The sequence below is a fragment of the Micropterus dolomieu genome, linkage group LG08 (assembly GCF_021292245.1).
Source record: "Micropterus dolomieu isolate WLL.071019.BEF.003 ecotype Adirondacks linkage group LG08, ASM2129224v1, whole genome shotgun sequence".
Classification (NCBI taxonomy): domain Eukaryota; kingdom Metazoa; phylum Chordata; class Actinopteri; order Centrarchiformes; family Centrarchidae; genus Micropterus; species Micropterus dolomieu.
In genome coordinates this window covers 19,334,852-19,347,883 of record NC_060157.1, presented here as the reverse complement: position 1 = coordinate 19,347,883, position 13,032 = coordinate 19,334,852, and the positions used below count along the sequence as shown (strand labels likewise).

The following is a 13,032-nucleotide window of genomic DNA, read 5'->3' as shown; positions in this document are numbered from 1 at the left end:
TGGGTTATAGAAATTAATCAATTTAATGTTTCCCTCTTTCCTTGGGCTATAGATTTCAACTATTATACATTCTGAATCTTCTGAGCTTGGGGATTCCCATCCTTGATAAAGGTGATGCACCCTCCACCAGTTTGGTTGTTAGGTCTATCGTACCTTATAGAGCTAAACCCTGGTATCACATAATCTAGTCTGTCTCGTAACCAAGTTTCTTGTACACATATTGCAACTGGAACAACATCTAGAACCATTATAAGTGTCCTAACCCTCTGTTTGTGTATTTCCATTTTCAGTTACCGTCAACAATGCATGTATTTGATCTGCTTTGATATCTTTCATATCAAGAAGCTTTCCTGCTGCTTCTACAATAGCCTTAATTCTGTCACTTTTCTTTTTCAACTGGGACGCAACATTGATGGTGTGACATATGAAACCCACAAAGTTCACTTTTTTCACTATCAACGTATCATCGTCAACTTTACATTTATGCTCGCAACCATTCTGTGTGTGAGCTGGAATCTGGTTTTGTGTCTGATTAACTGGTGTTACAATTCCACTGGAGTTTTTGTTATTTGATCCTGTTTCTCTTACTTTCTTTAGAGCTTCTGCATATGATACTTTGTTCAATATCTTCACCTTTTGGGCTTCTCTGGCTTCTCTTTGCACTTCACATCCACCAAATGCAGCACTATGCTCTCCTCCACAGTTACAACATTTAATCTTTGCATCCTTTTCACATTTCCCATACTCATGCTGGCCCCCGCATCTAGCACACCTTAGCTTTCCTTTGCACTGCTGAGCTGTGTACCCCATCCTTTGACATTTATAGCATCTGATAGGGGGAGGGATGTATTCTCTCACGCTGTAATTTATGTATCCCATTTGGACTGACATAGGGAGGGTTCTCTCAAATTGCACAACCACAGATAGTGTGTCTTTTAATGATCCATCTCGTTTGCTTTTTAGTCTAGTAGCCTCAACTGCTTTGCCTCCCTGAAACTCATTTTTAATATCTTCCATTGACATATTCAAAGGGACTCCTGATATAACTCCTCTAACCTTTGCTGTTGCTCCTGGGATGTGGGCCTTCATCCTTTCCCCTTGAAGTGTGGACATACTAAGAATCTTTTCTTGTTGTTGTTTGCTGCTTGCATGTATCAGTATTCGTTTATTGTTCAAAAATCTTGCAAATTTGATTTTGCCAATCTCCTTCTCAATCGCCTTGGTAAGTTTAATTGGGTGATAGTGTCCACCATCCTGATTGAACTCAATTATAACTTTCCAATCGTTTCCTTGCACTTTCTCCGTATTCTCAGGCTTCTGTTTCTCACTCTTGCTAGCTCTCAATTTGTTGTTATTACTTCCCTCGCCGGTCTCGCTACGTTCTGACCAACTTTTCCCTCTCTCTCTTTCTCTCAAGTCCCTTTTCAATCTTACAGATCTGGAAATCATCCACACCATCTCATCCCCATCTGAACTATTTGACATGATGTTACATTCACAGTACAGTTTATGCAGATCCGCCAACAAAGTTCGATCCTACTATGTTTTCCGGCCACCGTTCGTTCACTCTCTCCACGTAGCTCCAAACCTCCGCGCCTTCCCGCTCTTCCGCTCTGCTAATCGATCAGCTGACCTTCTGTCCTCGTCCCAGTATAATACTTGTAGACGAGTATGTATATTATATTATTATTTTGTGTACAATGTGTACTAATGTAATAATGTATAGATAGATAGATAGATAGATAGATAGATAGATAGAATAAAATATTATATAAAAATAAAAATATAAGAATAAAAATATTCCTGGCTTCTTCTATGTAGCAAGGTCCTCATACATTAAATCATAAATGCATTTTCTAAACTGGATTACTTATGTAACGATCCTGCCTTTCTGTATTACATCGTTCATGTGTCACTCTCTTCCTCCCAGCCCAAGTGAGAAATCAGATTACTTATTATTTTTAATCCTGAATATGTTGATAATCCACAGTTCAATTTTCACAATTCACAGTTCTGAGGCATTACACAGGCGGTCACAATCATATGACTTACCCAATGAACTGAGGTTGCCCAAATAAGTTCTAATGTCACATGTTCCTTAGTCACAAAACAGTTATTGGAGAAGCATAAAGTTTTTGTTCGACACTCAGAGAATTTAAATCATCTTTAGAGACAAAATCTAACATTGGTGCCAACATTATTTCAGCAAGATAAACACAACATTTACCAACCCAATGCGGTCTTTACCAATGCCTGTACTTTATTGAACATAGAATATAGTATTAATATTTTGAGTTTAAATCAGTTTCTCGCAGCCTTTTGTTGATGTATTTTGTATTTGTATGTCTTTTCTTCAAAAGTTAGCTGGAGGCCACCAGCCAGGCTTACCTCCCTGCATGATTTCTGCTGCCTGTCCCAAGAAAGTGAGGCTTCAGAGCTCTTGCTGACAGGGCAGAAATGGGTGAATGTAATTATGTGGCCACTGCATTGGAGGAATCCATCACCTGCGCAGCAGCAGTGTAATGTGCTGCTGACTAACCCATGGGGTACAGTCCCTCTTCTCGCCTCTAATTCTTCTATCTTCTCCTCTCCTCTTCATCCACTCGTATTTCTCTTCTCACAGCATAAATCAGATCCTGGACGCGCTTTCGCCGACAGCCTGCTGCCCATCACTGTCCAAGCACACACGTAGGCAAACACACGTATAGATGCAGAATAATTCACAAGGTCCACATACACGTGATATCTTCTTCCCTTGTTACAGACACACATACACAAACACACAAAAGGAATCTTTCATCTTGTACGAAGGGAGTTTGGCATAAACACTAGATCCCATTTTTTGCTGCATATGGACACTTTACAACCAGAGTAAATCTCCAAATGAGCCAAACCCAAAATAGAGATCTGACGCAGAGTCGGTGTATCATCACCCAACCATATACTGGATAATGCCTAAAATAATTCAGGGGTTTCAAATGAAGTAAATTTAAACAGCAAATTAATGAAAGAAACATAATTTAAGACCTAGAAACCAAGTGATGCCTTCACTCAAAAAAGGCCACATCGGACAGAAATATCACTGTCAAAATTGATATTTTTAATAAAAAACAAACAATTACTTAAGATCACATGCATCACAAGAATTACAGAGTATATATGTGTGATGTGACAAAGCAGATAAGTGTTTCAAAAGATAAGAGCATCTCATTCTCTCAGTGTGGATGAACTGGTGATGCTAAAGTTGATGACAGCTGGCACAGTGCAAGGCATCCTGGCACACATATCCCATAATAAAATAAATATAATGTAATATGATAAAATATTACTTTCCAGCCTGTAAATGCTTTAGATGAAGCCCAGTCTGTGAGTCAGGCTGGGTTAATTTCCGTAAACTCGTTATATGTCTTTGATGTTGATTTGTCTTGTCTGACTGACAAATAACTCTGGATTTCATGACACCTGTGCCCTTTTCTCACAAGGAGGTGTCGTATTCATTTTAGTTCATATGAATGCCATCAATTTTTTGTGTGAGCTTGAACCACTTGAGTCATGGAAACTCTGTCAGCCTCTGCTTTGAGCAGATGTGTGGTCAAACCCTATGTAACAGACAAAGACATACAAATGGAAGGGACTACAGTGAGCTTCCATCAGCCGTCATCGGGATGAGTAAGGTGACGAAGCTTCTGAGGAGACAGACAGAGAGGGCGTGGGGAGATCTCAGACATGGGGAGGGAGGGAGGGAGGGAGGGAGGGATGAAAGGGGGAGCATTGGGTGGGGGTCGGAGGTGGATAAAGAGAGGGAGAGAGTGTGGCTCCCCCCTCTGAGGAGTTCTGGGAACCTTTATGACTGACGGTAGAGCCGGAGAGACCGTTAACAGCTTGAGAGAGTCCAGTTCTCCTGTTGCTGTCATGGGCTTCAGGGCGGTGCTGCTGTCCTTCCTCCTGGTGTCCCTGAGCTGGTCCAGAGGAGCCGTCATCACAGGGGTGAGTGAGAGGTTTCTGGCTCTGCTGCACACGGTTAAGTCCTTTTTGTTCTGTTATTTTAAACATTTTTAATTAGTTTTTACAAGAGTGTCCAATTACTTTAAATGACTAATTACTCCATTAATTATAAGTAACATTTTACATTGTTATTATCTTCCCTTTCTGTGATTGTCTTGTATTGAGGCACAATGAGATTTTACACTCAAATTTAAATACTGTTAAGGGCTACAACTAGCAATTATTTTCATTATTTCATTTTTTTTGATTACTCAATTAATCATTTAGTCTGTAACACGTAAAAAGGTGGCAAACGCGCATCACAAGATTCCTGAGCCGAAGGTGACATCTTCAAATTGCTTGTGTTTTTTTCTGACCACAGTCCAAAATGCTCACATTTGAGAAGCAGGACCCAGCAAATTTGAACTTAAATAAATGACTTAAACAGTGAACTTATCATCAACTATTTATTATATTTTAATGAATTAATTGACTCTTTCTTTTCAGAATTCATTCTGTCTATGCATTGGGAAGCACGCTTGCTCTCTCAACGTCTATATACATTTAAAAAATACTTTTACTAGCCCTTGTCTTTTGACTTTTGGTTTAATTTTCTTATATTCAAACTATAAATATGCAGCACAGCTCTCTTTACTGGATAATTTCCTAAAATGTGATTACACATGAATGACAGGAGACCACATCCTCCTCTGCTTCAAGTCCACTGGAAAAACGAGAGGAAATTATCTCAGTCCTCTGATTGATATTCATTCGTAAATGGATTAGGGAGATGACAGGCAATAGATAAAATGGCTTTCACTGTACGGACATGAGAGGGCATCCCTATTACAATAAGTAAAAGTGAAATAGATTCAAACATAAAAGGGTATGTCTATTAGCATAAATAAAAATAAAACGCATTCACTGGCATCAAAAGAACTCGCCTTGTCTGTGTCTCTTTGCCTCTTTTATTCTTTTCTGGCTGTACCTCCACCACCTCGTCTCGCTGTCCTTCCTGCAGGCCTGTGAGAGAGACGTGCAGTGTGGTTTTGGTCTTTGCTGTGCCGTCAGTCTGTGGATGAGGGGTCTGAGGATGTGCGTCCCAAGAGGTGTGGAAGGGGATGAATGCCACCCCTTTAGCCACAAGGTGGGAAGAAATGTGATGTCACTAATGTTCCTGCTTCACGCTCCTTCTACACACACACACACACACACACACACACACACACACACACACACAAAGTCATACTCCTTTTCTTTCTCGCTCACAATTGTTTTTTTGTGTTAGTTTAATTTCAGATTGTATCAAGTGCTGGCAGGTTGGCTGAAGCCTTAGAAAAGCTGCTGATAACTGCAGAGGTTATTGATCTTCTCCACAGTGAACCGGCCTGCACCTCCACTTGTCAGCCGATAAAGGATTTAAACTGTCAGATTATCTCACCCCCACTCCTCCTTTTCACATTTTCAGGTGCCCTTTCCAGGGAAAAGGCAACATCACACCTGCCCCTGTCTCCCCCACTTGCTGTGCACCAGGTACGCTGACAGCAGGTATAGATGTACTGACGACTTCAAAAACATGGACTTTTAAAAGACGGCCAAACATTCAGATTAAGAGAAGCACAGCAGAATCAGCATTTCAGACTGAAGACTTCAACTGGATGTGGATCCGAAACACATATTTAATCTTCACTGACTGTATCCTTCATTTGTGTACTCTATGCACTATAATACATAGTTTGGATTCTATCAATCCACACACCAAGGACAGAAAATATCAAGACTGTATAACCTGTTAACAAGAGCCTCAGTAGACATCAGATACTTTTTACCTACTTAAAACAAGGAAGCTATTTGGGAACAATTGAAGCATTTGCTGTTTTATTTTCGTGCTCGCATTATGTTCATTTATCAAGAAGTATTTATAAATATTCTTGTCAATAAAAGTATTATAACAACGTTGCCGTTGGAGACTTGCTCTGTAGAGGATTTGTTTCTGTGTTCACTTTATTTTGCTTGATTAAACATAATGCGTGTTATGGGATGGAAGTGTCAAGTGGTTTTAATCGTAGTCTGATTATGATGAAGGTGATAATGAGTCTCCTTTACCTTCACAAGCAAACTTGTGACTTGACCTTGCTGTATAACAGATGAAAAGTGATGACTAAAGGCATCTCACTCGTGCCAAACATTTGACCCCTGCAGATGTCAAATAAAGGGCAATTCCACAGAAGATCTAAGCTGTTGTTGTTTTTTTTCAAAATAGACATTTCAATGACGTTTGGAGCTCAACAAGCGCTAACAATTAAAAAATACTCAAAAACACACAAATACACATTACACAGCAATGTGACGTCATATTAATGTGCATAAGATGGTTTGAAAGAAAATGCGACATTCATTAGAATACAGTTGCTTTGACAGTGGTGGAGTGTAACTGGGTACTGGTCACTGGGTATTTATTGAAGTGCTATTATGAGGTGCTTAATGTTACTTTATACTTTTATGCATATCAAGTTTTATCCACCTGAAAAATCAGCTCCGCCTCACCCAGCTGTAACATAAAAAGGTGCTTATATAATGCATATCTAATAATAATAATCCAATAATATGATGCATGTAACACTGACAGGGGCCATTTTTCTGAGTACTTTCACTTTTGATATTTTAAGTACATTTTACTGCTAATACATATCTACTGTGACTTGAGTTGTTTTTTGAATATAGACTAATAGTATTTTTGACATTGTGGTATAACTACCTTTACTTCAGTAAATAATCTTAATACTTTTTACACCACTTTGATAAAGGTTAATTTCCCTGTTTCAAGGAACTATGTCACTGCAAAAACATTTTGTGAAACCAAATGCAACCCAAAGTTATGGAAGCAATTACAAACAATGGATTTTTAATTTGGATTTTAAAATGAAATGAAATATGTAATATCAACTGTGTAAATATGATATGAAATTAACTTTCCAATCAAAGTCAAATTAAAATATGTACATAATTTTGAGTAAGCGTTTTGAATTTCTGAGCATTTTGTTGTTCTTTATTCACAGTTCACGCCATTTTCCTGTGTCTTTGTGTAATATTGTTATCAGTAACCTCTGTTCACACCCTTGGAAACCTGTGGAAAGTTTCCATATCAACGTTAAACAGAAGCTCTGAACACAAATCTCCTGAACACATTAAGTGCGCAGTGTATCTAAAAAGTATTTTAAATATAAACATTATAACAGATAAACATTAGCATTGTTACCTTACTTTTGCATGAATGATTTCTCTTCAGCGCAATAAAACACAAAGTTTTCATTGAGTGGCTGTTGCACAACATCAACCAGAGTTTAAGATTAGATAAGATAAGATGTTCCTTTATTGATCCCCCCTTGGGGTAAATTCAAATTGGCACAACAGCAAAGGGGAATGTGAAAAAGACAGAACCAGACACCATTAAAGTGTTTTAACACACAATCAAGTATAAACATCAGAATCAAGTATGTAAAATATATACACACTACATGCACATTACAATCACTACAATCAAAATAGATTCTCTTAATTGTGAATATTATAACATTATACTGTAAAAGCAACATACAAACACATAAACTAATCCTCTTTAGAAGGCATACTTGATGTTACAGTAATGTATTGCCACAAAACATATTTAAAATTCATAATGAAAAAGTTTTCATTGTTCAGTTGTTTAATGTAATATTTGCTCCTAGATAAGAGGAAACTTATCACCATATTGCACATTTCTTATCTCCAGCTAATACATGATATCAAGTTATGTGGAAGGGCATTTTGGAGACACAACCTTCATATGAAGTATATAAGGACTGGACTCTACAACCAGAACGTCACTCGCCTGAGTCCAACAGAACAGTTTTTGACATGATGAAGTGGCTCATCGTCCTGACAGCCCTCGTGGCTTTCTCTGAATGCCTTGTTAGGTAAGTCTGACCTGACTGGTTGAAAAGCAACCCGTTCGTTCGTTTCTTTGACTTTTTACACCTCAATCGGCTGAGTTGTTGAAAGACAATCTCTCCACATACTGATCACACCTTTCAAACTTAAGGCTCTAAGAAGAGTTTATTTGACTGATGTCTTCAGTTATGAAATGCTGGACGTCTGTGTATTTTGCTGATTCTTTATTCACCTTTGTATTTGTAGGCTTCCCCTAATCAAGGGAAAGACTGCCAGGCAAGCCCTGAAGGAGAAAGGACTATGGGAGAAGTACAGGAAGCAGCATCCATACAACCCACTGGTTAAGTTCCTCCAGACTGGTACTGAGCCAATGACCAACGATGCTGACGTAAGTCCAGACCACAGACGGTTTAGACTTGGTTGAGCTTATTGTTTGTTCTCATAGCCTCTGGTTTAAGGACACACACACACACACACACACATGCACACACACACACACACACGCACACACACACACACACACATACATATACATATGGGTGAAAATTATATGGAATAAAATTGTTGCTGAAAAACAGAAAGAGACCCACATATTTCAATCATATTGAATCAAGTTGTCTGCATCTGTTAATTTATCTTCCTGTACCCCTCTAGTTGTCCTACTATGGTGTGGTCTCCATTGGCACCCCTCCTCAGTCTTTCAGTGTCATCTTTGACACCGGCTCCTCCAACCTGTGGGTCCCCTCAGTCGGCTGTTCCAGCCAGGCCTGCCGTGAGTATTACTGAGACTAACCACTGCAAGCCAGGCTGCTATTCAGGAGAGACCTCAGAGATTAGATCCAAAGAATACAAGAGCACATGGAACAACAAACTTTATTAAATTACTTACATTTCAACACCACGTGCGTCTTCATAAGAGTCGGACAGAACACAGTCTTGCATTGTCTTACATAACGTCTCCTAAGTAAGAACTCATTCAGCTCAGGCTGGGAGAAAAGGGAGCGGACCAAAAATGCTTTTAGGATGGGTCAACACTTCTGTTTGGGGGTTAAAATGTTACCTGATATGATTCAAATATTTGGGTAGTGTTTTACACAATGCATATTTCTAAAATGCACATTTAATAAAAAATATCATTCCTCTGCAGAGAACCACAACATGTTCAACCCACAGCAGTCATCCACCTTCCAATCGAACGGCCAGTCTCTGTCAATCCAGTATGGCACTGGCAGCATGACCGGATATCTGGGCAGTGACACTGTTACGGTAACCAAAGTTCCTGGAACAAAATGCAAAATGCTAAAATGTCTATTTAGACTTCAAACACGCATATCCCTGTGGTCTGTTGAACTGTGACTGACAGCTGTCTTGTTTGTCCAGGTGGGCGGCATCTCTGTGGCAAACCAGGTTTTTGGCCTCAGCCAAACAGAGGCTCCTTTTATGGCTAGCATGCAGGCTGATGGCATCCTGGGATTGGCCTTCCAGTCCATTGCCTCTGACAACGTCGTGCCTGTTTTCGACAACATGATCCAGCAGGGACTGGTGTCCCAGCCCATGTTCTCTGTCTACCTGAGCGGGTACTGAAACAGAATGGAAATCTTTTGGCACATGTGTGTCATTTCCTATAACATTATGTTCATATGTACTTTGTTTTTTACTCTCTTAGCAACAGCGACCAGGGCAGTGAGGTGGTCTTCGGTGGTGTTGACAGCAGCCACTACACAGGACAAATCACCTGGATCCCTCTGACCTCTGCCACCTACTGGCAGATCCAAATGGACAGGTTAAAAAAAACATAAACAAAATGCTAACTGCAAACAAGTTGCATAAAGCTTCCTAGCTTGACCGTAATCCACCTTCTGCTGTTCCTCCGCACAGTGTTACCATCAATGGACAGACTGTGGCCTGCTCTGGTGGCTGCCAGGCCATTATTGACACTGGTACCTCCCTCATCGTTGGCCCAACCAGTGACATCAGCAACATGAATTCCTGGGTTGGAGCCACAACTGACCAGTACGGAGATGTGAGTCATACCGTCATACCATACCGTTTCAAGTATATTTCCCCCATTTTCTGAACCCAGATTAAACAGACATTTAATGGTCCGGCATTAAAACTCTCAAATAAAAATATTTAAGCAGGATTGGTTACTTGCTTTAGCTGGGCACCTGTAAAATAAATCTGCTGCTACAAGGTATTTCACTCTGTGTGTGATGTTCTTCTCACAGGCTACAGTGAACTGCCAGAATGTCCAGAGCATGCCTGATGTCACCTTCACTCTCAATGGAAACGCCTTCACCATCCCTGCAACTGCCTACGTCTCTCAGGTCAGATAGACCCCTATTGCAACCGCCTACTGCAACAGAAACGTTTACAGCACTATCATGAAGATATGGAGGAAGTAAATATATTTCTACTTGTCTCTCCACAGACCTCCTATGGTTGCAACACTGGCTTTGGCCAGGGTGGCTCTGACCAGCTCTGGATCCTGGGAGATGTCTTCATCAGGCAGTACTACGCTGTTTTTAATACCCAGGGTCCATACATTGGTCTGGCCCCATCTGCATAATCAGTGAAGGCAACTGTGGATAATCTATAAGTGTGTTTTCCCCTGTAAGGGCTTGTCCGATTGAAGATTCAAAGCAAAAAAAATGGGAGATTGTGGAAAGTATACAGGTGAACATGTTGTAGCTACATTTGCATTAAATAGATTATAGCAACTAAAAGCATTCTGTGTAAATTTTTTGTGCATGTGTAAGAATGACTGTGGTGACTACAATGAACGTCATAGATCAGTACAGCAAAAACGCCTTTAGAAACGTCTTTAGTCGCCTTAGTTTGGTGTTACGATGTTACATTAAAATGTCACACGAATAAGAAACAGTCCAGTCTGTTCATTCATTCCTAAGAAAAACCTTAGACCTTTTACAGGATACAAAAAGGATTGGCACCAGTTTTTTTGTGTAAAGGAAGAACAGACCAAGAAAAGAATATCGAGCGGCTCTCAGAATAGTGGAAGGCCAGATTTCCACTAAGGTTGTAAGCTAGAAGAGACTGATAAGGACAAACACTGATTTAACAAAAGATAACCTGGTGACATGATGTGACAACTGTGCTGCTATCTCAGCCTGTGAATAGGACCATGGTGTCGAAAAGGACTCAGAGAAAACCACATGGAAGCAAACACAAATGCTTTGTTAAGTTTTCATTTCACATAATCTGTTCAAAAATGCCATTATCACTTCATATCTATGTCATTTATCATTTCCCCAAACAACACATGCTATATACATTTAAAAGGGTAGTTTAGTGATTTAATATTGCACCAGAAAATTTAAATTTGGGGGACTCACAACAGACAAAAGAAAAGTTAAAGCAGAAGCAGCAGAGGCCAAGATATTGTGATTTTTAGTCCCTAATATAGATTAAGCTCAAAAAATGCTGGATTCTTCATTTCCCATAATGCAGCCGATGTATTTGTCTTTTTATTCATTTTTCAAATAATCAGAGGAGTTCCCTTTAAAAACACTGTGGTGTAACAGATAAAATGGGTCCCATCAAAATCAGAAACTAAACTTTCACATGAATTCACTGGTGGATTGCCAGTGTGGAGTACTCCACCATCCCATCATGCTCTGCACTCCAAGTCGAGTTGGGGCCTCCCGCTTGTGTTTCGTGCATCCTAAGGTTTGCATACAACTCTGTCGGTTTCTGGTGAGCTCTGAAGTCCACTGTTGTGTAGACTATGCCACTCATTTCCTGGGGGAGACAACCCTCGTCAAGAGACAGCGTTGTAGAGGAAGTTGGAGGCATAAACATTCAATCTGCTTTGTAAAACAAGTGACAATGAATCACAGAGACTACATGTTCCCTGTTTAGCACTTACCGGGGCCTCTTGTTTCAGTGACTCACACAGAGTTTCTCCATATTTGTCTGCAAAGAAAAAACAATATCACTGATTCTGTGTACCAATTCCCCCCAAAATGCACAATATTCTTCCCCAGAAACATTGATGGACACTTTGTGATCATCAATTTAAGGAAACTGCTTACTCGACTGTTTAGGTTTTGCCTTGACACTGCACAAAACCACACCAATAACTGAAGTGATCAAAATCATCACTGCAATGGACACAATGACAGCTAGAGGCAGGCCAAAACTCCAAGAAACTCTGCACAGGAAAAAAAATATGCTGCATTATTTTTTGGTCAAACAATGCTGTTTGGCCGGTGAGAAACAAAAAGGAGTAATCTGCAGAGTGAATACCTGGGACTGTCAACATGGTCCTGTGCCAGAACAGGCCCAGTGGAGTCTGGGAGTGTCGTGGAGGTGTTGGGGGCTTTGACGGTTGTTGCCACTGAAGGCTGAGACTGGCTATGGTGAAGTGAAACCTCTGCAAAAAGCAAGAAAATCAAAAAAGCTTCCAGAGTAAATGCCTAGAATTAACTTTTGAAATTGTTTCCCTATATTACTAGGGAATAAACTTCACTGGAATATCATTTTGCAAGAAAACATTTATCTTATTAAGCTGTAATAACGCCATTTTTGCCCAAGCACTATTGCACACACACTAGAGGCTATTCCATAATGCACATTATTTATTATTTATAACTTCACATTAATGAAGATTATGTGACTGCTCACCAGACACCTCGACATAGTAATCACTGTAGATGGGATTTTGAATTCCCAGAACCATACATCTGTAATAGCCTCCATCCACAAACTGCACATCCGATATTTTAAATTCTATCCAGCCATCATTCTCAGATTTCGTAACTCGTCCCTCCAATAAATCACAGGTATATCCTGTGCTGTCCAGCAGCTTGTAACATCCTCCTGGATAGAGTTTACAGCAGGATTTGTTGTAACTATTGTAAAACGAAGGGAAGGTGAGTCTCAGCAGAATGTGTTCAAACTCCTCAATCCTCTGCTGCCCTTTTAGAGGAGGGATACCTGGAAAACAAACATTTCTTATTAATATGGCATTACAGACACCGTAGAACAGAACATTGTCAAATTTGGCATTCACCATACCTACTAAAAGGAACAAGACAAATGAAAACTTCATCTTCAGTGTAATGCTCACTGAGTTCCACTCTCTTGTTTTTTAGAGGA

At 39.9% G+C, this 13,032-nt stretch overlaps 3 protein-coding genes across 3 annotated transcripts; 2 read left to right on the top strand and 1 right to left on the bottom strand.

Annotated features, from left to right (window-relative positions):
* Nucleotides 1-3,912: 3,912 nt before the first annotated feature.
* Nucleotides 3,913-5,767, top strand: prok1 (prokineticin 1). The gene is made up of 3 exons (XM_046056306.1): nucleotides 3,913-3,987; nucleotides 5,006-5,131; nucleotides 5,453-5,767. The coding sequence occupies exons 1-3, from the start codon at nucleotides 3,913-3,915 to the stop codon at nucleotides 5,570-5,572; spliced, it is 321 nt and encodes a 106-aa protein (XP_045912262.1). The 3' UTR covers nucleotides 5,573-5,767.
* A 2,106-nt stretch (nucleotides 5,768-7,873) lies between these two features.
* LOC123975117 (pepsin A-like) lies at nucleotides 7,874-10,596 on the top strand. The gene is made up of 9 exons (XM_046056305.1): nucleotides 7,874-7,940; nucleotides 8,161-8,302; nucleotides 8,569-8,686; nucleotides 9,062-9,180; nucleotides 9,295-9,491; nucleotides 9,581-9,697; nucleotides 9,793-9,937; nucleotides 10,143-10,241; nucleotides 10,346-10,596. The coding sequence occupies exons 1-9, from the start codon at nucleotides 7,882-7,884 to the stop codon at nucleotides 10,481-10,483; spliced, it is 1,134 nt and encodes a 377-aa protein (XP_045912261.1). The 5' UTR covers nucleotides 7,874-7,881; the 3' UTR covers nucleotides 10,484-10,596.
* A 767-nt stretch (nucleotides 10,597-11,363) lies between these two features.
* On the bottom strand, nucleotides 11,364-12,995 carry LOC123975116. The gene is made up of 6 exons (XM_046056304.1): nucleotides 12,952-12,995; nucleotides 12,559-12,870; nucleotides 12,181-12,307; nucleotides 11,967-12,085; nucleotides 11,801-11,847; nucleotides 11,364-11,673 (listed from the first exon to the last, which is right to left on the bottom strand). The coding sequence occupies exons 1-6, from the start codon at nucleotides 12,983-12,985 to the stop codon at nucleotides 11,503-11,505; spliced, it is 810 nt and encodes a 269-aa protein (XP_045912260.1). The 5' UTR covers nucleotides 12,986-12,995; the 3' UTR covers nucleotides 11,364-11,502.
* Between the last annotated feature and the right edge of the window lie 37 nt (nucleotides 12,996-13,032).

Bases quoted from the DNA above. Each gene is read 5' to 3' on its own strand.
- prok1 (XM_046056306.1), top strand. From the start codon at position 3,913: ATGGGCTTCAGGGCGGTGCTGCTGTCCTTCCTCCTGGTGTCCCTGAGC. The intron at 3,988-5,005 runs GTGAGTGAGAGG...TCCTTCCTGCAG, and splicing joins GAGGAGCCGTCATCACAGGG to GCCTGTGAGAGAGACGTGCA. The intron at 5,132-5,452 runs GTGGGAAGAAAT...TCACATTTTCAG, and splicing joins GCCACCCCTTTAGCCACAAG to GTGCCCTTTCCAGGGAAAAG.
- LOC123975117 (XM_046056305.1), top strand. From the start codon at position 7,882: ATGATGAAGTGGCTCATCGTCCTGACAGCCCTCGTGGCTTTCTCTGAA. The intron at 8,687-9,061 runs GTGAGTATTACT...ATTCCTCTGCAG, and splicing joins CTGTTCCAGCCAGGCCTGCC to AGAACCACAACATGTTCAAC. The intron at 9,938-10,142 runs GTGAGTCATACC...TTCTTCTCACAG, and splicing joins CAACTGACCAGTACGGAGAT to GCTACAGTGAACTGCCAGAA.
- LOC123975116 (XM_046056304.1), bottom strand. From the start codon at position 12,985: ATGAAGTTTTCATTTGTCTTGTTCCTTTTAGTAG. The intron at 12,871-12,951 runs GTATGGTGAATG...TTTGTTTTCCAG, and splicing joins TGTCTTGTTCCTTTTAGTAG to GTATCCCTCCTCTAAAAGGG. The intron at 11,674-11,800 runs GTAAGTGCTAAA...TGTCTCCCCCAG, and splicing joins CACTGAAACAAGAGGCCCCG to GAAATGAGTGGCATAGTCTA.